The sequence below is a fragment of the Venturia canescens genome, chromosome 1 (assembly GCF_019457755.1).
Source record: "Venturia canescens isolate UGA chromosome 1, ASM1945775v1, whole genome shotgun sequence".
NCBI classification, from domain to species: domain Eukaryota; kingdom Metazoa; phylum Arthropoda; class Insecta; order Hymenoptera; family Ichneumonidae; genus Venturia; species Venturia canescens.
The window spans coordinates 5,641,129-5,665,975 of NC_057421.1; the positions used below are offsets into that span (position 1 = coordinate 5,641,129).

The 24,847-nt window shown below is 39.9% G+C and overlaps 1 protein-coding gene across 1 annotated transcript in view; it reads left to right on the plus strand.

Annotated features, from left to right (window-relative positions):
* Window positions 1-21,774, plus strand: part of LOC122412519 (dipeptidase 1-like) — a 104,298-nt gene extending 82,524 nt beyond the window's left edge. Inside the window, exons 10-11 of the mRNA XM_043422104.1 lie at window positions 9,129-9,264; window positions 20,204-21,774. Coding sequence (XP_043278039.1) covers window positions 9,129-9,264; window positions 20,204-20,320 — 253 coding nt within the window. The 3' untranslated portion in view covers window positions 20,321-21,774. The remainder of the gene's footprint in view (window positions 1-9,128; window positions 9,265-20,203) is intronic.
* Window positions 21,775-24,847: the final 3,073 nt, after the last annotated feature.

Genomic DNA, 24,847 nt, shown 5'->3' on the forward strand with positions numbered 1-24,847 from the left:
CGATGAGAATTTCTCATGCGCAATCACGATTCCCCTTTACCGTTGCACTTCCCCTCCGCCCATGAGACGAAAAAATATCGAACCTCGAGTAGGCAGAGGTTAAGGGGGGAGAGCATGCACCTTCGCGACCCGAATCAAGATGTATATGGAAACAAAAATGAAAAATAAAAGTCGACTACGAGTACGACGAATAAGAGCACGTACCCTTTCTTCCCCAAGCGGAAGCTGGATTTTTCTCGACTTCCGCGCGGCGGATGCGAACACCGGAAAAGGAGTAAGAAATTATGCTACGGCATCGTAAAAACCAGAAGAAGCGAATGAGAGAAACGTTCGTGCCGCGAGCATCACGTTCTGAAAAAGAGAGCAGCACCTAGACATGATCCTTCTCGTCATAACGTTTACACACGTATACAGTGTGTCCCCCCAGCCGACTCTGACGTTTATCCAAAATAAGGAGATCGTGTAATCGAGAACAGAAATATATTTCTCTCATTCATCACGAACGAGTTATTAGTTGATTAATCTTGGCCGACGCAGCATCCGAGGAGGCAAATCCTGACTGCGCAGTATCAGACATGTCGTTTCGCATCTTGCCACGTTCGATTGGCATTTTTAGCGATGGAGTTCGATAACGAACATCAGATGGAAAAATACTGAAGCAATTTCCGTCTGCACTTTGCTCTGCTCCGGTGGACGCGCGTTCCGACCTCTTTACGTTTCTTCTCCACTTCGTTCTTCTCGATCGAATCCGATGGAAGCGCAGCCCCAGCGTACAATGCAAGTTCGAAGACACCCGGTATACTTTGATGCATAAAACCGGATGTGCAATCGTATATAAATATATTTGTACGTGTATGTGTCTATTTATTCATACAGACATACGCGAAGCACTGTGTACATGTGCGTAAAAGCTCATGCGACTCGTGGAAACTAATCTAGAAGCCCGCGGCGTCTAGATTAAATTTCACTAGCTCTGCATAAGGCTATCCCTTTTCTCTTTCCCTCCTGCTCGCTCTTTCGCCTTTATATTTGTACTTTTGACAAGAGATATCCGGAACATCGAGATATCGTTACTTCCAGACCGCCTCGCTCTCTTCTCCGCACGTATGTCTATAGTTTGTTACAGCTTTGAAACTCGAATGCTCTGGCCTCCTCTCCTTTTTCGTCCACCGACGAAAAATGGCGAATTTATTCGGATTTTGCCAAGACGTTTTCCTCCTCCTTCGTAACGATATCGTTTGCTTGTACTTCTCTGGCGCGGAAGCAGAGTTCCCGATCGCATATGGAGCTCCGATGAATCGTCGATAGAGAGGGGAAAACGCATTTCTGCAGTTTTTTTTTAGCCCGCCGTATGAAAACCGTGACAAAAAATTCGGGTAGTATTTCCATGATTGAGCGAATTTAAAAACTGGTGCAAATTTGGATTTGGACTTTTCAAAACGTTTTTATTTCATCCAGCACGAATGTGTGGAATTATTCTTACAGCGAGACTTTTCAGGGGAGAAAATTCCTTAGTACTCGATTAGAATCATTTGAAAAATTGAAAAATCAAGTTTTATTATAGAAAAAAGGCCAAATTGGAGAAAGGAATTTTGAAGTTCGAGACACTTGAAATTTGAGGGGGTGCAAATTTGCACCAGCATCGTGTCTACGCCGGGTTAACCGAGGAACATTTTTTTCTCCTGGTCCCCACAGAGACAAACGCTGCTCGCGCAATCTGAGTGACGCTCATTTTTTTCGTCGCTCGAATACACTACTTTCCTTCCCTTCGCACACTCGGATAATTTTCCTTTATATTCTTTCTCCTTTATCAGAGCACTCTGAATCCCGGTATCCTCGAAATAAGGCAATATAAAAATGAAGAGGGCACATAAAAGGTCATATATCACTCGGCGAAGTAGTACCGAAAAAATCCTGCAAGTCGAAGGCTTCTCAAAGACCACATAAACTTACTAAATTCCTTCTGAATCTTGAAGCGCATGGGAATCCTCAAAAAAGTCAAATTTTCTTATGATTTCGAATGTTTTCTATGTCTCATGATTCTTAACTTCTTTGAAGCCACTATCCGAATCACACTCTTTGACAATTATTCGAAATGTTCGATTAAAAATCGACCAGAAACAAGTAACTCTTAAACCACCTCGAAAGGGTTGACTTCCTCGTCAATTTCTTTCTGGTCTTTTCAGTTCGCATAAAAATGTTGGATCAATCAATATTATCCCTTAATAGTCACGCGGGGTATATCGGACCCCAGCCGTTTTTCGACCAACGATACCAAATAGAAATCTCGAGAAAATGGGACTTTTGGTGCCCTCGGTCGATAGTTCGAACCTTTGAGAAGAGAACCTTGCCTCATCGTTATTATTTGAAAAGGCCCGTTGTTAGTTTAGTTTTGGTAGTCGATCAAGTCAGACCGTGCGAAGATCTGGGTCCCGATCCACCCCAGCGTGACAAATTTAACTAATGCTACCTGAAAGCGTGATTTCTCAGGTTTATAGAACGAGTTGATTTTTTTTTTCAATTGAAAATTACGATTTCTACATCAATTTTTGTGAAAAAAGTCATTTTTCCTGCATTCTTTTCTTTGACATTTTTTTTAATATTAAAAATAACACGAATAGAATAAAATCGTTGTGTTCGTTTCTTAAAGGTTCAAAATACATTGCAGTATTTTTATTTTATTTTTTTTTTTTACAGTTGTTCAATTATTTATCGTCCCCCAAAGTGAGTGGGGTACTATGGACCCCGTATGACTATTACGCCAGAAACTTGAGGTGTGACTAGTAAGGGTCAGTGGTGAAATGAATAAATTTCAGCAAATGTCGTTGGTTTTTATATTATTCCTATTATTATTATTATTAATATTATTATCAACAGCACTATTATATCAATTCAAATTCTACTCAAGTTTATATGTATATAATTATGATGAGGGAAGTAGTAAAGGGTAATTGATGATAATTATTATGACATTAATTACGAGGGACTCAGGGTGCATGGTGAGAGGAAGAGAATATGCTCTATGGAGAGAGTTTGCTACTGTGACACAGTGGGAAGCTCGGCATGGCTGGCATCCTAGCACATAAAGCCCAATGTACACGTTCACATATGACTGCACACACGAATGTGAAGCATATGAGTAAATACATTAATATACATATATCGCGTGCTCTAAGTAAGTGCGTAAACCTAAGTCTGCTCGTTCCTGAGCTCGAGCCTATCTTCCGAAGATGAAAAATTTGACTCGCATCCGTGGAGAGTTTCCATGTGAATGTTTTCTAAAAACTCGAAAAAATGTTGATCCTTGCTGCTTTCACCAAAAGAAATTGAATCGAAAAAAAAGTGGACAGGAAATGTTTAACCCAATTAATTAGCTGAGGGAACATATTCAAAAAATCCGGTTTATGTTTTCAGGCGAGTTGAAAGAAAAAAGTGCGGCGGACACTTGAAGCATTTTGTGGCGGCTCGTACTGTAAAAATTTCCTCCCAAGGGTGTTAAACCTCCATTGTGAGCTGGAATTCATGTTTCAGTGGCTGTATTTACACTCCCCTGTATGCTGTATGTGTGCACGTATAGAATGGCACGTTTAAGCCGATAATGGTCATAGCGGCGGTTCACCGACTCACTCCCCCAAAGTCGTCTCATTCGAGCGCCCCCACGACGAGTAATATGAATTTTAATCTCGCGTAAAAGCTTATTGGCCGACGCGAGAACTCGACACTGCATCTCTATATATACCTTAAATATCCTTTGTGTATTATACATCGAGTGTCCTCCGAATCGGACTCGAGAATTTATCAAACGAGTGAGAGATCTCAATCTGAAGATAAAAGCCTCTGTTTTCCCCACTCTGGTAACTAATGAGTAACAAGCAATAATTGATCGACTCAGTGATCACCGCCCAACTGCCGACCGATCCTGGAAAGTGAAAACCTCACGAGACTTTTGGCTCCAGAAGTAATGGGACACCCTTTATACATACGTGGATGCATTCGAGGGAGTGTGGTGCACTTGGGCTTTTGCTGGTCCCTCTTCACTCGCTCGTTATTATCACACATGTATATTAATTCCTTCCCTGCCAGACTCATCAACGAGCCAAGTTTTTCGACCTACGCGCACACTTCTCAACGCACTCCACACAAAAACATGGCGCAAACACGTTTTTTCGACACTTCTCTTTCGTGCTACGGTACCGAAGTTTTGAGGAATTGCTCAATCGTACTGTGCTTGTTATACGACTCAAAATGTTAATGCAAATGGGATTCGCCGCGAGAAATATTTTAATGGACCTTTGGTTATTGAGAATTTGAAAAATTCTCGTTTTCTCAACGGGTTTCTTCCCCGAAAATCTCGAGTTATTATTAATGCTTCCATGAAACATTATCGGCAGCAGGCGAATAGAGAAAACGGGTGAGGAGGGAAGGGGCGATGTTATATCTGCGATTATCATTACCGGCATTGCGATTCCGCCACATTCCACCCCACTCGCTTTTGTCATTATCCCCATTTTCCATTTACCTACTTACCAGCCATTCTCGTTTAATAATGAAATTAATGAGCCCCCCGCGCTTCCGTCTCCTCGCCTCTTCACTCACTCGCTGCCTCTTGTACTTCCAACAACTCACTGAAACGTTATAGCTGTCTGCTAGTGTCCAGATAAACGAAAGTATCCCAGTATCCATCCTCGACTAACAACCCTTCCTGCCTTTTTTTATACCGTTCCTTTTTTCTAGCTCTCATTCCATTATGTCTGCGTTGAAAATGTCGTTCATTCCCCTGTCCGAAGCGTTTTCACCTTTCCCATTCGAGCCCCTCCTCAGTATTGCATGACTGACTCGCGTCGACTCTTTCGACTGCGGGAACTTTTCAAGAGTTTGAGCTCGAAGATTGCTTGCTCAGATTTCGTTGATTTTTTGTCTTGCAGTATGAAATTTTTTAATAAATTTTCCAGGTCTCCTTTGAGTTTCATTTTCTGAAAAATATCCTCGATATTTTGCGAATCGGAGAAACGATTGTAAGGTCCGTAAAAAATCCTCATTGAGGATTTTGCTGAAATCTTGTCACCCGCGATCCGCCATTCCGAGCTAGCCTAGTTCGTATATTTTATCGAGCGCAGCATGTACGAGGACACACGAGAATCGGAGCAAAAACAAAATTAGGTTTCTGCGATTCGATATTATTCCAATTCCGTGAATAAACGATATACATAATGGGAAGAGGGAGACATGTAAAGGGGCGAGGGGAGGGGAATGAAAGCAGTTTCGCCGAAGGCGTGATCGATCGTCCGACGAGCTGAGTCACGAGGGAATTCGAATTCGGGAAATGGATGTATGTCCTACGTCGTAGCTCAATGTAGTACTCAACCAAAATTGTGGTCAAGACAGAGCGAACCAAAATGCGCGCGATGATATACGACGGTTAAGCTCCGGTCCATGTACAGAGTGGACAGAAAATCTCAACGAAATTCGCACGGTACGGATAGCTCGTGAAAATGTAAAGATAAAAATCTGCAAAAATTTTCTCTCGCGGCGCAGCGTATGCGGAGACAAAGACGAGTCGTCGTTGAGGCGTGACCGAGCCCACGTGCCGGGGGGTGGGGGAACACCAATCAGCGGATCCGGAGAGCAGTACCGCGTGGTTCCCCCACTCAACACTCGACTCCGCCCACCCGGTGGCGTGCAACGCATCTCATTGGCTACAGATTTTTTAAATAATATCTTGAAAACGGTGCATCCCAGGGAAAAATAACAAAAAACTTTTCTCTTCGGAATCCGACGATCTAACAAGCCTGGGAATTTGAGACACAAAACCGTTGCCCCGGTTTCTCAATCGATGCATATTCATGGACGTTTCCATCCGTGCACAAAGCCAACCCGGGCGCCCCGGATGATCGATAACCCAAGCCTTTTTGCTCTCGTTTCATTGAAATAACTGGCAGGATTCGGTGACCATTGAACATGAATAAGTACTGCGAGACACTCTCGAATCGAAATTTCACTCACACTTTCTCGCCGTCCCTCTCCTCCACCCTTTCTCGTTCGATAGCGCAGTCTCTCGAGTACTATACGAAGAGCTGTCTCCAATGACTCCCCACGGTAATACACGTTACCTCATTTCGGTATCGTGCCTCCTCACACTCACTCGCTGGCTTCGTGAGAGTTCCTTCGGATAGGGGGAGAAACGAGGACACATTGGTGGAAGGAGCTCAACGCTGTGGCCCGAGAGAGAGAGCGACGCCGGTGAGGATCTCTCGAGAGTTGCCCATTACAAACCACCAGAGCCACCGGTTTCCTCGATCACGCTGTCGAACGATATTAATAACGTTGAACGAGGTGGCACAATCTCACTTGGTGCTTTTGCTTATTCAACCAATTCGCGAGTCGTTTAAACATTCTCGCCTCTCATTATCCATGTATCCACACGTTCGTTCCGATTTCCTTGAGATAGGGATTCCACATTTGGACGCTTACTTTAAATAACGGAGTGTCGTTCAGGTTAATTATGGAAGTGGAAAATTTGCTTTGATGCCACGACTGCTGTGGGAGATTCATGATCGACCGTTCGCAGAGAAAAAAATTGTTGATTCGATAACAATTGATGTTATTGGAAGAGTTTTCTTTATTTGGCTCCAATGCTTTCGGAGAGAATGAATCTGCAGTTTGATCTAAAACTCTTTTGTTCGTTTAATCATATTTAATCTTGTGATGCCACATTTCGCTGTTCCAATGACTTGTTTTTTTCTCAGTCTTCATATTTCAATCTTCACCGCACTTTTTTACACTGTTCGGATACCATTTTTACAGTGTTTTGGAATTCGAAACTACTGGAGTCCCCCCCCCCCCCCCACCCCCCACCCCCAACGATCTTTGACTCGAGTAATTTAAAAACAAAAATCAATCGAACAATATTTTCTCATCACCCTTGGCGAAATGCAAATTCAGCGTTTCTTTACCTTCTGTTTATTTAAAAACGTTGGCTTCGTCGACTCTCGTCGAATTTGGTGATCAATATTTCAGAATACCTGCTCGGTAAACCAATTCGAAAATATCGATAAAACGACACGACTCCTGGTGCTTGTCGAGTCAGGATAAAATAATTCATGCTGACCCTCGCGTCACTCGCCATCCTCCACGTTCTCATATCTAGTCATTCCGCATATAAAAATCCGAAAGTCACTTTCTTCGACCGTCTACGATCTATTAATTTAATGGTGCAATGCAGATCAGGAGCGTGATATTCTCGGTGCAATATTGGGTTACGATATTGTGACGATTTCGATTTTATAACTGTCGCTAATAAAAATTCGAACGGAAAAAAATCAGAATTTACTGGTTCCTTATGGTTTTGATCGAAAAAAATCGAATCATTTATCGTTATAACGATCGAAAGTTTTTGTTTTCGTGTTGATGATACGAATTTACTGAAAATAAATAAATTATCATTGAAATGAAATTTACCGTTGAAAATAAAAGGATAAAAGAGGAGAATCCGATGAATTTAAATGGTTATTTTCGATGGAGAATGCAGGAGCAATAAATTGTTGGAATTCTCCATTAAAGTCAAAAGCCGCACGAGAGAGGACATGAATGATCGGAGAGAAGATGGAAGACTGAGGAGAACTGTCGTGTCCCGATAATGGGCTTTGGACGTTTATTTTTTCTGCAAATTGACGAGAATAAAAGATCCCGAAAAAATGTCTCGTCTTGAACGCACCGAGGGAATTTCTCCCGTCGTGTAGAACGTCGAGGAAAAAGCCTCGAAAAGTTTTCGCAGCGGGAAAACGATTTCTCGTGAGGGATCAACGAGAACAGGGAAAAGTGAGCCGAAAGGGTTTCACGGGAACGCTGGGCTGGGGGGAGGACAGGGCTTCGAAAGTACCAAGTCTCAGAGATCCGAGAGATTTATGAACGGTCGAGATTCTGTCGTCGTCGTCGTCGTCGATCTATAGCTCGGTTCAGATGCAAGCACTTGCTTTGACGGGGCCGATTTGATAAAAAGAATAAAAAGACTGAGAGAAATGACACATCGGAAATCGTTCCGAGATATACGTACTCGAGCGAGCCGCAAACGCTTTCGTTCGCTCTATTTTCCCGCTTATGTCGATCGTTCGACACTAAAATTTCATCACATTAAATATAAGACTCAACCGCAATATCCATTTTCCAAATTCATTTTTCATTTCAGCAAAATATTCACATTCCAAGAAAAAATTCTTTCTAGAATTCCGTCCATTTCAAATGAATTTTCAATCGATTTCCTTGCTTCATCCTGGCTAAACGAACGAATAATTTTCGATAATCTATTTTCGATGCTTTAAGGTAACTCCTGTATTGCATGCTAGTCAAATGAGTGCTAAATTTTCAAAACTCTTTTAGACCAAGTTCAACGTACCGATTAAACTTATTGTCAGTAGATATGTATTCAAGCATATCTTATTAACGTGAAAAAATATTTAAAATGATAGTTTTGCAAAACTATCAACTGATCGATGCAAACTTCCATGATGACACATTTTCACGGGTATTCTTCAAAGAATCATCTGTATTTTTTAACCGATTTTATTGCACCAAGTCTCATTTTGTTCCTCAACTGATCCTCTGCGAATTCACCACGTAGATTTTCCTTTAAACTCATTCCTTCAGAAATTATGAATGAAAATGTTTTTTCACTTAATGAACAATTAGCTGCAACAGTGAAACGATCGAGTTAAAAAAACAACTACATGGTGGATTCATAGAGGACCAGTTGACGAACAAAATGAGACTCGTTGCAATAATAAAATCGATGAAAAAACGCAGATAATTCTTTGAAAAATACCAGTAAAAATGTGTCAGCGTGGAAATTTGCATTTATCAGTTGATGGTTTTGCAAAACTAGCGTTTTTAATGTTTTTACATCTTAATGAGATATGTTGTAATACAAATCCACTAAAAATACATGTAATCGATACGTTAAACTTGGTCTAAAAGCGTTTTGAAAATTTAGCACTCATTTGACTAGCATGCAGTACAGGAGTTACCTTAATAAATGAAAAAACGTAAGTTTCACGCGAAAAAAAATGTTGTGAAATACAACCTAATCTCACGCACACTAATTTTGAGTTAATGTTGAACCATTCTGATTACAGAACACCCGCCGGCCTCGAGGACGTCAGTAAATATCCCGCATTGTTCGCCGAACTGTTGGCTAGGGGCTGGTCCGAAAGGGACATCCAAAAACTCGCCGGGCTCAATCTCATACGAGTTTTTAAAACAGTCGAGCAGGTAAATAATGCATAGAAGTGAAAAAATGATGGTTTGAAAAAAACTGGATATGAAAATTAATGATCGATCGCAAGCCCAGCAAGCCCACTGTCGTCTGTCGGTGGACTGGATTTTTCCAACCTTCGAATCCGTTCCGTCGTTCGCACAGGAAACGATAATTCATTTTCCACCGAGTCGAACAACAGAAACAGAGCAAAAACCGTGCGTCCAATAGCCAACGTCGGCAAGTTTTCTCCTGAACCTGAACGATAGTCCATTTTCTTAAAAAATATTCAGACTAAGATCCGAATCACAAAATTGACGATATATAGAAGAATAAATTTGGAACGAAATGGAGACAACCCTGCGGATTTTGTCCGAGTTTGAGTAACTGGAAGTCGAGGTAAAACGTTATTCTCCGAGGTGAATTAATAGAATTAATCCTAAAGCCCGAAGGCCCCGGGTATTTTATCGGTCGAATAAAAATCTCTCTTCGATACAGAGCAAGGCAAACTCAATCGCTTATATCTCATATAAATGGATATATACTCGGACGAAACTCAGGTAAGCGATCGTTCACTCCTTGACAGACGAAAAGCGCGTATCTCAACCGAAATAATCTTGTTATATATGTATGCACATACGTTGTTACGTAGGTGGTAGGTATAGGTAGGGCAGGACTGAGAAAAATGGGACGAAACGAGGCAAAAAAGCTTGGCGTTTGAAGGAATAGAGCATGCTTTTGTCACTCGGTGAAATTTATGAAATTTTGAGTTTCTCCTGTACGTATTTCATTTATATTTCTCGAGTCGTCGAGCCACTCTCGGCTTTTCGGAGTACTCCGTCCTTTGCCGTCTCCCATTTTTCCTCGAGGCCCATTTTGCCCCACTGCCCCAGATCGTCCGTTTTTCCCGTGGAAAAAAGTCTACGTATGGATGTAAATGGTCCAGTGGAGTTAGCCAAGAGTTCTCAGAACCGATATACAATTTAATGAAGCACACAAATCATGTATTTGGGTTGGCGGAGCATGGGCGAGGAGGAAACCTGTGAACGCAGCAAAAAAGGGGATGGCAGAAGCCAGAAATGCTCGGTCAGAAGGAGAGGGAGGGAGAGGCAGATCGGTTTTCAGAGCGACAGTTCGAGAAAAAGAATAGTACGAAATGAAAAAAAAAAAAAAAAAAACGTAACAAGAAAAAGCATTCAATCGCGAATTGGACTCCGGAAAAAAACAAACCCAATTAATCCCATCGGAGCCGAATAAATACTGCAAATGAATTTCGTTTTTGTATGTATACAAAATGAAAAAAACATTTTTCCTTGCGTCGTTCCCGAGATTACATTTATTGCATATTTTCGAGTCAAACCATAATGAAGTAGGCTTGAAGGAGGTAGAGGTCGCCGGATTTACGCCACGGATTTAAATGACACCCATTTCGAAGGGGTGCACGTCACTTTTTTTCCTCTAACGCACCGAACAACGTAATATGTGTTAAAAACGAGTTTTTCTATTTTTCGGGCCACGCCCCCGTCGTCACGCTTATTATAAGTATTTGCATGCGAAATTCCATCGCGAGAGAACTGGAAAAGTGCAACGGGTTCTCCGGCACTGCTGTTGCAAAACTGCGACCCGCGGTGACAGCAGATGGACGTGACGAAGTTATAAGGGTGTCGAGTATATATGAGACTCTGAGAAGAAAGCCAGACGAGAAGAAGCGGGTGGGATTGAAGTCTGGGAACGAAATGGAAGAGAGCGAGAAAAAGTAAAAACGTGGGAGAAGAAATCGGTGGAAGAAACGCGTTGGGAAAAAGGAGTGAAAAATTGGAAAACCGAGAGGGAGAAGGACGATGGAAAGTTTATGAAAAGGGCGAAGGGACAAAACAGAGGAAATTAGGATCGGGGGGAGGAAAAGAAAATGAGTGACGACGAAAGATAAAGTCGGACAGAGAGGACGGAGAACGAGAGAAATTCGCAGACAAAAAGGAGGGTCGAAGAAGGGAGAACGAAACGGAGAAGACTCGGAGGTCTCTGCACCTCTCGCGTGATTTTTCCACTTCTGGAGGTTTGCCAATCTCGCGCAGCGAGACCACGAGTTAGTAGCAGCTGCTCGAGAAAATCCACAGTCGCGGGTAGTTTGAAAAAAAAAAGGAAAGCGCGAGATCGCCGGGCGCTCAAGCTCTCCGAGCGTAACAACGCTCTACATAAAAGGAGCGAGTAAATCGCACGTGGCCGCGACCAGATTTCCCTTCCACAGTTGTAAAGGGACTGTCATAAATTTACCTGAGAAGTTTTATTGCCTTTTTCTTATTTTCTGTCCAGCCAACAGAACAGACGAGCTCGTTTCGTCTCGCGAAGAAATTTCAACGATTAATTTCATCACTTTGATCATGAATTTTTCGATCAATATTTCAATTCATCGTCGATAATGGCTACGTTAACTGTAAAAAATAAAAAATTCCAACTACGATAAGAGAAACATTTGAAAGAAAAACAATAGCGACCACTCCTCGTCGGACGTTTCGATTTACATACAAACGAGATAATAATTAAGTTCAGTCCTGTCGTTTTGTACGATACTCGTAAAAACGATAGAACGCACCGAGATGTCGAGAACACGCGGACGAAAGGAAAATAGCGAGAAGTAAAAAAAGCGATCCAAACGTTCGTCGACATTTGTTTTTTTATTCCTTTCCATGGCTCGTACATATTGCGGCTTTATATGCTCCATAATAATTCCACAGAATATAATAACAGCGTTATATAAAGGAGTAGGAAATGCGAAAAAATGAAAAACGTCAGGGGAGAGACCGAATGCCAAGTCATTTCATGTGTGGCATATTATCTTCATTTTTTCTTATTTTCGTTTCTCTTTCATTCCATATAATACGAGCACAACAAATATACATTGTATCTCGTGAACTCCATCGAAATATAAAAGCGCATACGGTACGCATATGTGTGGAATTTAATGTTCCTTATATTTTGTGCATACTAATGTTCCTCGCATAGCCACCAAGCAGCGAATGATTTATTGATACAGACCATAATCGGCCTGTAGATGCGGAGACTCGCCTGCATATACGCGTTTCCCAGTTGGTGAAACACCAAAAAGGCTTACGATACGATCGTAAATATGTGCGAGTCGAATCGATTTTCTATTAAAGGGATTTCTTCCTCTGTACGCTAATACATGTCAGGGGAAGAAGCTGCTCTAAGGAGAACGACCCCGTGAAAAACGGCACCATTGGCCCAAGCTCGGTGCAGTACAGCGCCAACTATGAGCGATGGTTGGACGACCGTTAGCGATACAACTTGGCCAACCGTAGAACCATGGTTGGAGTGATAGCTACGGTCCTACGGTAGGCTAGAGCTCGGGACCAGTATGGGCCCAGCTTTAGTCTGGACAACGGCCCAACGCTGGGCCGGTGTTTGGCCAATGCTAGCCCCACATTCACCCAGCGTCATTCCCCAGCGAATGCCTGTTATCGATTATTCAATTAAATAATATTTATATTCAATCATGCTTATTTTATCATTCTATACAATTATCCGTCATTGTGAAAATTTTGATTAGTTAAAAAAAAAAACAGTTCCGTATATTCTTCAGAGGGGATTTGAACTGCCTACCTACAACTTTCCTACTTAAGGAAGTTGAGGCATTAGAATGAAAATGATGCCACCGCTTTTAAACCGATTGCATCTTATAAAGTGAAGTGTAAAAAAAATCAGTTAAATTTTCAGACAGTTTAGGAGCGTCGTTGCTGAGAAAAATCAATAACAATTTGGGCCAAATAACATGTAATCTTATGGAAGTCAAGACACATTCAGTGATATCTAAGTTAAAAATGATGCTAAAAATATGAAATTTTTTGGGCAACATGAGCAAGGCTTGCCGAATAATGTCAATTTTTTTCAGATTTATTAGGAGATTTGCTGAGATTATATTAATAATAATCTGTTTTCCGTGCAGTTTTTTGAGGCTAGGATCGTCACTGTTCGTGTTTTCGACTGAGCTTTCACCAGTTTTTCATCTTTTTTTCCCCAACTTTTCTTTAAAGTGTATGCAACATTGCCAAACTGTAAACTGGCCTAACTTTTGAAAGGTACAGGTCATCACTTTTGGGTAAAAAAAATGACTGTACAGCCTCAACTTCCTTAATGCCTGCCTAGTTTGTCCGAGACGCTAACCACTACACTATACGTTCTTCTGGTGCGTCTTGCAAAATTGCGAGGGGTCCATTTAATATGAATGTTTCGTGCGTACAAATAAGATATTTCAAGTCTAATGAATTAGCACCTTTGCAGAGTTCCCTTAAGGAAGATCGTGCGTTACTTGTAATTCAAAAAAGGAACTGAAATTTTTTACTCCCTTTATACTTATTTATTGAGATTGATCAATGTTTAATATTATAATAACAGTTTAAATACTTTCGTAGTTAAGGTTGACCCTCTGCGACAGCCCCAACCAAAAGTTATGTACCGTCTGCATATTAAAAGGGTTGATAATTCGTTCGGATCGTAATCAATAACTTTGTAAAGACCCTGTGTATACGTACTCGGTGCCAGCAGATATAGTACAAATATCATTTTCTTTCATAAAATTTATTCTAAAAATATTTTTGATCTGACATCGCGAGTAATTTTTTTGACGGAACTATCCGGGTTACGCTTCAACACACAAAAAAGGTTGCCTATACAGACGACATTCGCTTGTTCGCTTGCAAAACATATCGTATGCAGCCTAAACCTTCGTACTTCTCGAGACTGTATCTGTCAACCAGATGGTCAATCACCTTGATTTTTTTTCAGAATATCCGTGATATCCTGCTCTAGCTCCTCCTCGTTTTTTTATAAACTTCCTAATTTTAGTACTAGCGGTAGAATTAATAATGTTTGCCCATGCATGGTTCATATGTTACGTGTTAATTGAGTCAACTTCAATTACATATATCTCGGATTCGAGATGGTGAAACTTGTTAAAAATTACAGAGGTGTTGTTCATATGTTAAACAATACGAATGCCAAATTTAAATAATTTCCTAATTTAACTGTCTCGTGGAGGAACCACCTTATAAATCGTCAAGCAAAATGTGACAACAGCCATTTTCTATTTATATGCTTATGCATATCGATATTTTAAACCAGCTGGCTCATGGTGATGTCAAAACTTCCACTGTTTAGTCGTCATTACTCGTTAACCTCAAATAAGGATTTTTCTTTATCCATTCCCAAGTCATTTTCATCGGCAACAAAACTTTTCCAAGACTTCATTGATATCTAAATACATTATATTTTCTTGTTCTCATTTTTAGCTCATTAAAGTTGGGAGGATCCTATTTCATTAAATCCAAATCGTCGGACAAGAAGCGTGTCTGCCACGAGAGCCCGTGTATGACCCTTCAAAAAATGTGATTTTCGTTAATATTTGTAAATTTCAACTGTTACGGTTGGAAAAGAAAATTGAAAAATGAATTTTCTCAAAGTCGATTGAGTCAAAGGAATTGCGTTTCCAAAAAGCTTGGAAAGCAATATTTCATTTGTGAAACAAATTATTTCTTTAGGCCCTTAAATTATACAAACCTCATCGAGGGGTTGCGATTACAATGAAAAATTGGAAGGAGAATGAAAAACCGAGTTTATTGAACAAAAGCAAACGAAAATTGATCGATTCGACATGTCAAACGATGGAGCGACTCGTAGACCAATTTGAACGGAATGTCGTATGCAAACGTACGTGTGTAAACCGATGTAGAGCCTCGAGAGATGTGTGCAAAGGGAGAAGTATAAAACGTAACGGGATGCATGGCCATCCCATAAACTTGATTGCTGAGGATCGATTCTACCTCAAAATATGCAACAGCGTTTCCTTCCCTTCATTTGTCCCTTTAACGACACGAACGTTTATTTTTACAAGGAAATCTGCATAAGCGATACAAACGAACGAGCAAGCAGATGCTTCGAGTTCGCTTATAAAAATGGTCGGAAATGATGTTTTTACTGATGACCAAAAAAATTTTAAGGGGCCAATAATGTTTTCATGGTATCCGCGATCATTTTATGGGGAAAAAGTTGAAAAAAATGGTCCTTCACTATTTTTAAGGTAGCAATCCCGTAGTGACAATCCATATCGGACGCAGTTGCTTTTCCTTCGGCACCGCATGAATAAAATCATTGTTTTATTTTGTCCTCCGATTACACGAGTCAGCGAGGCGTATAATGAAGTCTTTTTGCTCGCTATTCTCGCTTCATTGAACACTCGTAATGAAATTGAACACGATTTAAATGCACACGCACACCCCGGCACACGATACATCGATAATTCACGATGGAATATATATTTTCGGTTGAAATAATACACACACGCGGCTCGAGCTCGTGTACGTGTGTGTACATATTCGTTGGACGTTTAAATGGGAGAAAGGCTGCATCCGGCGCGATAAACTAGACCATTTACCACAATTCTCCACGTTCCGTATGCACGTGTACACATACAAAGTGCTCGAACCGTGAAATAGGCGAGAATTATGTCCACAAACTGTGTGTCCAAAAAGTTGCTTCTCGTATTTGCTAATTTTGAATGTTACTTTCCGAACACACACTTGGAAAAATATTCATCGATCACCCTCACATTGACGTGATATTTTCGAGAAATAAATGAAAAATTCTAGTGAAAAACAACCAATTTGAACATATCGTAGATAAAATCGTGTCAACGATTTTTCAAACGAGTATGGACCGGAGTACAGTCGAAACCCCTTAAAGCCTGTTTAGGGGCTGTAGAGGAAATTTAACGCATTTAACGCCCCTCCCCCCACTATAGCACGCCATCGAATTTTTACCTATTCGTTGTGAGCAAAACTGGTAACGCTCTCTGGCGTCTAATATCGTTAAAATCATCAATCGGGCTGATAATAATGAAATTGCTTTAATAAAAAATATAATTAATTCGAAAAAACATACAAGGACAAATAAGCCCACGATGAGACTAGTCGTAAAAATCGTAGAATAAATCACTCTGTTTTAGAAATTTTTTTGGAAAAAATAAAAAATATCATTCATCTGCAAAAAAAATGTTTTGTACTTTGGAAGCAAAAAAAACGTTGACATTGTTAATCTAAAAATTTTTTCATCTCTTGAAGTGAAAGTGCTCTTCGAGACAAAAAAAATGATATGGTGATGTTTGTTGATATCTCAATTAATTCAGGAATTATCAGGCTTGAAAGGCTTTCGAAACTTCCAAAACTGACATTTTTTTCGAAAATTATAACGCTTGACAGAGAAGAGATAAAGATCTAAAAATTGGCATGGATACTCCTTTCATGGGGTACTATTTTATAAAAAAAATTAGGAAAATTCAAAATGGCCGGGGTCACGGCCTAGGCGAACTGGCGTACCAAAATTTGAAACGTTAGAAACGTGCTCCGGGCTTATAAAGAAACAATTGGTCGCAAACCTCGAAAACGTTTCGAAGTCGGAAAAACTCTCTGCGTCGAAAGCGGGGAAGAGACTTATAGCGGGCAGGCTTTTAAGGGGATTCGACTTATCGGAAATAATGCTGAAAAAACCGCGGAAATTTCAACGCGTAGTCGAGACTCGTAGGATTTTCGAAATCATTAATTTCTAAGCGCTCGTTCTCGTCGGAGCAGAGCAACGATTTTTCCGACACCCTGAGCATTCGATGCGACAATAATGTAACTCATATCGAAAGACGAAACGACTCGTGGAAAAAAGGCAGAGAGAACAAGGTGCATAGCAGTTTATCCGCAGTATCCATCCTCCCTCGTGACACCGAAACGCGTTATATTTGCAATTTCTTTCTCACTCAATTCGAGCTCGGATATTTGAGAGTGGAGCTCTCAAAAAGATCGCTCGGATGCCGTATTCCGCAGATTTTCGTCGAGACTATTTTTGCAAATTTCGACAACACGGAAATGATGCATTCTTTGCTCATTGAAAGTTCAGTTTTCCGCAACGAATTTTTGTTTCCAATCACGAATCGCGCCTTCCCCATTTAAGAGGAATTTCAGGTTTTCCGTCGATCGTCAATGGAAATTTGGAAATTAAAGGGGTCACCCCGTGCGGCGGTCGGTTTTTGTGGGGATCTTTTGCGATCCTTTTGGGGCGAGGAATAAAAACGTAGAGTTTTGAAATTTGAAGAGTTTATTTATTGGTATTTCAACTCTATTATAGAATTTTCTAACTCTGATATTTATCAAAATACAAAATTTCAATTTTCAAAAATCTTTCAAAGCCCGAAAATCCTTCAATTTTTAATATTTCTGTATAATTTTAGTTCAGGCATAGCCACTGCCCTACACATCAAAATGCTCTTTGGTTTTTTCATCTCAGATAAACCAATTCCCCGGAATCGTTGAGACCATGGAGAAATATATGTGTTCCTGAGGAGTAGTTTTACGCCGAATTTACCCCAGATACAGAGTCAAAAAATTCTATTATAGAGTTGAACTACCAATAAATAAACTCTTCGAATTTCAAAAGTCTATGTTCTTTTTCCTCGTCGCAAAAAAATCGCCAAAAACCCCCTAAAAATCCGGCTGCCGCACGGGGGGGTAGCCCCCTTAAGCAAAGATAATGGAGGTTTGCGACGATAAAGTAATAACTTCTGGAAGGAAAAAAACAAAATTATGATTCCTTGTCCCCTCGGTTTGCCATTTTGCAATAAAAATGTACTTCGACGTATGAATTCCAGTCTCTCGCAAGCCGGAGGCTATGTTAAGAAAAAAACCGCGGCCCGAAAGCCGGAATTTGATTAGAGCAGAGCCCCGGGCGAGCTTTTTTTCTCCAAGTGCATGAAAATTCTCGCCCACGATTCACCGTAGCTTGGCTCATATTTTGTTGCAAAAAAAGTATCAGCGAATCAGCGGATACGAACAAAAGAAACCGGATTTGTATGTAGGCGTTTCTCTTTACGATTCTATAAAAATTTTCCAGGCTTTTTAACGCGCGCGTATACGAATATACGTGCGAGCAATTAGACGAGGCATGGATTTGTGCTTCGAGGCCAAAAAAATTCCAACCCTCTACCACAGGAATTCGATTGAAAAAAAAATAAAAAATAAAAAAATAACCCCCTTTTTATCCTCGAAAGCTCGTACTCCCTTTTCAATATTTCACCCCGAAAAGCTCTCCTGCCTTTTCGTCTTCTCATATCTCTTTTCTGATCCTTTTTATCCACTCTTAGCAAAAAAAAAAGGCGATTTTTTATTTCTATTTTTTTTATTTATTTTTTTTTTTTTTATTCTGCACCATTAACGACGAGCAAATGGCAAAGCTGTTTCCGCCTTTTCGCGAGGAACGACCCTCGCTGTGTGCATTTCCTGCGCATCCGGTGTCCTTACAGAAAGAGAGAGAGAGAGAGGGAGAAAGAGAAAGTCTCGAAAAAAAGAAAGTATCTCATTAACGAAACCCTCGACGATCCGTCCCATTAACGTCAATGAATCCAAAGACCAGACTCTCGTGCCATCTCCCTTCCGCCTGCCTCACCCTTCGTCTTATCAATTCACACGCGAGTCTCGCGATTATAATTATAATCATGCAATCTTTTGTCAAGTTAAAAAAAAAAGATATTAATTAAGGAGGCATAAATTTTCCGCTGCAACCGAGCAAGATATTCTCTCGAATGTGCCATCCAAAACCATTGTGTTCGTGGCTGTAGCTATTTTTTTTTTTTTTTTTTTTCACCAACTCGAAATTCATCAAACCTCTTTTCACTATACATTCTTGCATTGCTTCGACTTACCGAATAAAGTTAAATGAACGAGCTTTCTACTCGCATTACGTTTGTTCGTTTCATATTTATTCATCCGTCAGTCGCAGAAAAAATTGAAACATTTTTTTTTTCACATTGTTGCCTCTTATATTTCTGAGAGACACTTTCAAAAGGGGTGACCATAACCACTTTTATTTTCTGTTTTTAATAACACATGTCAATATTTATTCTGAAAAGTTTTGTTCAACCAAAAATATTTGAAAGATTGGAGGTCGTTTTTTTTTTTTTTTTTTTTTTTTCAAAGAAACTCGATGAATGTGCGGGTTTTTTTTCATCTACGATTCATATCGAAACTTTGATCGAAGAGGGATTACTCGATGTGCACACGAAAACACTATTCAAAAAAATTGAATATAACCGCTGAATGATATTTTTCTGTTTTTCGTTTTTATTTTTTTCTTTCTTTGAACGATTTTGCAAAAGCCGCTTTGTGTACAAGCGGACTATCTGCAAAATCCGCAACAGGAGTTAATGGGCTTATAGAAAATTGATAGACCCAGTTGCCTGTTAAATTTCCACAGTGTATTTATTCCCCGGGACTCGAAAATCCCGTGAATAAAACGCAATTCATTGATGGGATTTTTTTCGCTCGCTCTCTTCCTCTCCTCACTCGATTTCGTGCGTGAAAAATCCAGAGATTATTCCACCAAACCTTCCCCTAGATTCGATTTTTTTGTCTATAACTTGAAAAATGTATTTCACCTACGATCGTTTCAAATCGGTTTGAATTTGCGGCGAACGAAAGGGGGAAGCGATTCGAAAGTTGTTGATCCAATGCGCGGATCAATAACCGAAAGAAATTTACGAATAAAATTTTTTTTCAAATGAATATAAATCAATTTTATGACGAGACTTATTTTTATTCGAAATTTTCAATAATTTATCGTCTTAACATTTTTCAAATTAAACTTAGAGTCACTTTACGCCAAAAGAACTGGAAAAAACCACTCAAAAACCGAGTTTCAGGCCTGAGAATGTGATAACTTAATAATTAGCATTGTTATCGGGAAAAAATATCAGATATTTTTCGAAAAAAGCGGAATAAAAGGTGGAGTGAGAAAAAAAGTTTCGATGGCGGAAAGAGTGTAAAATAATTATAAAAAAATATCGGAAAAGTATCGCGCACTAATGGATGTATTTTGATGTTTTTCTATTTGGGTTTTGTGTTTCAGGTGAGAGATCGAATGGCAGCGGAGGGAATGGAGCCATTGGAGGAGGAAATACCAACGGAGGATATAATCGGACGAGACTACTGCCGTTACAATATGAAACGTTTCGTCACCCCCTAAAAATGTTGTGAAAAAAGTAACAAAGCAAGCACCACCAACAACAGCGGAAACGGAAAAAACTTTTATCCGCTATTTTCCCTCCTCTCAGCTAGTGCAATTTTTATTCCTGCATTTTTATACGCGTCTAGATATAATATGCACCGGAAAAAACGACAAAAACGAAATAGTGAAAATTTAAAGGCAGTTCTGCGCCTCGTCAAACAAAATGTCACGCGAAGGGCTGAAAGTGCGCCTCGAGCGGAGTTCGCCTCTTCAAAGAATACGAACACTAAAAAAGTACGAAGAGGCAGATAAAAATTCGAAAACCAATAATATATTATTGTACGCGACTATTGTAATATTCGATGACCAAAAAAAATGATAAAATTTGTATAAAAAAGAAGTGAAAACAAAACTGTTCCATCGTGATGATCGACGTGGAAACATTTGTCTGTTCCTCATCTCGTTGAATGAAAGAAAAAAAAGAAAAATAATACAAAAACGATACAAATTCAAATTATTGTACGTACATGTGTGATGTTTCGAGTGAGAGTGAGCAATGATTAAATGAGGCATGAACGCGGCGAATATCGAAATGATTTTTCATTCTTCAGTGTTAATTTCGGTACAAAATACAATTCGCATTAAAAATAATCGCTTGAAGAAATTTTCGAAAAAATACGTCAGTGACGAATACTTGTGAAAAATTGTTTTTTCATCGAAAAGTACGAGTGACCTGTTGAGCAAGAAAAATTCAGTGAAATTCCACGATTTCGTCACAATGTTGAATGATTGTTTCGAGTTCGTGTAAAATCGTGTGTAATTATTGTCGCGAGTTTCCGAATGATCATTTTTATGGGATTGATCGCGTGCGCGCCCTTGTGAATGATGATGAGAAAATGTTGACGAAATTCGCTCGATTGATAATGAATGAAAAAGCAATACACAAACCTTTTTTTTGTACATAAAATTCTCTTTGGCGAAACGAGGAAACTTTCGAGATAACTCGAAAACAGATATATCGAAAGAATATCATCCTTCGAAAACACTTTTTTAGCTTCGAGTGTTCGGAGCGGAAATTTGAAAAAAAAAAAAAAGAAAAAAAATCTACGCGAATTTTCTGATCAGACGTAAAAAACTTTCGTTGAGGACAAAGCGTTTTCTCGTGTCGCCAAGAATCCTTCGTATATATATATATACATATGTACCTCATATATACGAAAGCTTTGAAAAAGCTTGGCCATATATCGACTCGTTTTCTCACTCAACTTCATCGTCATTAAAAGAAAATAAATGAAAAGTGTTTTATTTTATTTTTTTTTTAATTTTATTTTATTTTATTTTTTTTTTTCATCGCGGAGTCTAAATCCGATCAACAGTTCGACCCTGAGGGTTGAACGAAGACGAGCCGGAAGGTGTGTGATGTATGAAAAATATATAAAAAACAAAAAAAGTTTAAGACTTGTAAAAACAGGCGCATGTCTCGTTGTGCTTTCGAGTCGAACCTCCTTCCCTCAAATTAGCCTGCATTTCAAGCTTTCTCTTCTGGGGGATCGATTGGTTTTTTGAAAACCCATAGATTTCCTCGATCAAAAATTTTTCGTCTCCGCATTCAGTGAAAGGGTTTGAAATTTTTTCAGCTACACCGAGCTCTCTCGATCCGAGCAGCATCCCCATGAATAAACGTTCTCAACAATTTCATCAACGTCGACGACAATATTTGAGTAATAAGCTGCCAAATGAGAGACGCGCCAGGGCCAACGCCAATTGAATGATTATCTAACCAAAACTAAAGAGCTTTGTCAACGCTCCCATGTACCAAGCATAATCCACTTAAACATCTCTAATTGTACGAATATAAACACATGTGCAGCCTCGTTGAGACTCGTCCACATAACGTGTCCGAAAAGTCACTGCAGCTTTCTTGCGAACAGCTTATATTTGAACACTGAGAAAAGGAATTTATGGATTGAATAAAATTTTCGTTGAACCGCGATAAATCGTGATAAGTGAAAAGTTTGTTGGAAGGCGCGAATAAATATTTCCTGAGCACGGCGAAAATGTGGTTGGATCGACAGAAACAGCATCGATGACCTAACAGTTTATCAGAATTTTAGAACTAATCTTACAAGGCGCACAGTGCATAAAACGATTTTACAGACACCCGGTATAACAAATGGATGTTTAGACCGAAAGGGGATGATATCTATATAGATAATATCGTTCATTTGTAATGAATCGTTGAGCCAATGTTTACCACGAATTTCACAGTGCAACAACGTGTTTGGTATAATTGAATTTTAGTGATATTCGATGACAATTTATTCAAGACCCCCGAGGTACATTAACTCGATAACAATCCCATCCAACCACGTTCTCGATTTGTGTTACATCGCTGTTTCATCGCCGAGGAAACACACAAACTACCGATGAAATTACGAAATTCGAATTGAACGAGCTGCCACGTTTGTGGCAAACGAATCGAGAGCGGATTTGGTTTTACGCTCAAAAACGATGCACCGATGAGGCTGAATCAAAGAAAATTAAGCGAGAACATATCGATTCCGATTTTATCATTGGCTTATTCAATGATTTTTCAACAGACACTGAAAAATCACTGTGACTTGTACGATTCGATAGATTCGTATTTTATTGATGAATTTAATGTTGAAAGTGGTCGAGATGCAGAAAATTGTGTCTCTAATAACATCCGAAACTCTAATGAGATGTTCCGCTCTCTGGTGAAAAAAAATAATAATAATAATAATAATAATTTGCACGGAAACTTTAAGCAGGTAGAACCCGGAATTTGCATACGGAATGTAATCTTCTCTGGTCAAATTTCGAGCATCTTTTTCCAGCAGCCCTGAGAAGCGGCGTTGTTCCACTATCGTTATGAGCCAATGAACGAGGTCGTTAAAACTTTTAAATGCGGCTAAAAGTCTCTTAATTTTCCGCACTTAATTCCCCAGACGTATGGGAAAAACATTTTTTTCTGCGGCTTTTACGAGCTTTTGTCGCCAAAAGGTAAGTCGGAGTGAGCCGAGGCTGCGACGAGAGTTCCCGCCGATTTCAAACGCCCCTCATTCCCATTTAAATTCACAATAGCTAAACTATGAAAAATGATAAATACTAGCTAATTGCGAACGAATAAAAACGGCCGGTACCCGAAGGATTTTCCAGCAAAGTTCACCGAACCGAATGAAAATGAGTACTTTTTTACGAGCCATTATTTATCGAGCAATTTGACTTTTACTGGCCATTTTTTTTCATACGCGCAGCGAAGGCTTTTCGTATTCACGAATCGCGCGTCATGAGCACGAGATCGGTGCTTTTGTTTCGAACTCGAGACACTTTGTGTCCAAGTACAACGATATGAAGAGTAAAAGAGCGCGAGGGGGGGCCGGCAGGAGAGGAAGGAGCGAAAGAGGAAGAAAGAAGTCAAGTTTATGAAAACTCGCTCACCCCTCAACTCCTATAAATTTGAACGTTAATACGAAAACGTTGGATGATATTAAAAGGAAGGGGGGTGTTCGTTCTCGCGCTTCGAGCCATTTTCTCTCGCGACTATAACTTATTATGTACAACGATGAAACGATGAAAGGACGGTACTTTAACTCGATACTACTTTTGGCCCTTATTCATCTCGACCATTTCCACTTGTCATTTCACCCGTACATTTTGCCTCTCCATTTTTCAGCCCAGCTCAGAGGAACAGCTAACCGTTTTTGTACGTGCGTCATACGATCTTTCACTTCTACATTAATCTTGTTCAGGAAAGATTACGAACGGTAGGTTCGGATACGTTCATCCGGGGTCCCTGTTACAATCGTTGACACAATGTTACAAAAGAGATCACAGCTGATAAGGGATTTGGGGTTCATCGTCGAACCTTGAAAGTAAAAATGTTTAGTCAGCCTCAAATGTCACCCTAAAAACGAAGCTCGATATTTGTCCAAATTCAATTCTAAATCCCCTTGTGAAAAGTATGACGTTATATGGTAGTCGGAAAATTGAGTGAGTTCGCGCTTTATCCGATTACACAGATCGCGACGCGAGAGAACGTTTTTTCAACTCTGCTCTTTTTTTCATCCCTGGCTATCATCCCTCCGCTGGGGAGGAAATCCGCGAGTTTATCTCCGCCCTCTGGTCATATACTTTTATTTGTAAACGAGCTTATTCGAAAGAGGACTCAAATTTATCCGTCGAGTTATAGACGGTATATACAAGGCGATAGAAATCGGAATTTAGCGGGTCGCAAACGGTATGCAGCTTCACAAATCACCATTAATTTGTCGCAATAATAAGCGCGTAATTTTACTATTTTTTCAACCAGAGATACGTCGTTGAAACATAATCTCGGTGAGGGGAATACGCACAAATGTATTGTTCGTAAACTCATATTCGAGCATGAAACTTTATCCAATCGAGTTTCCCATTCACGGGAAATATATTTGACGGTGGAATTCATCGTCACTCGAGCATTCTTTCAATCTGCTTTTGCTTCTATTTTAATTTACGTTTGATACGAATCGTGGCAAAGGAAGC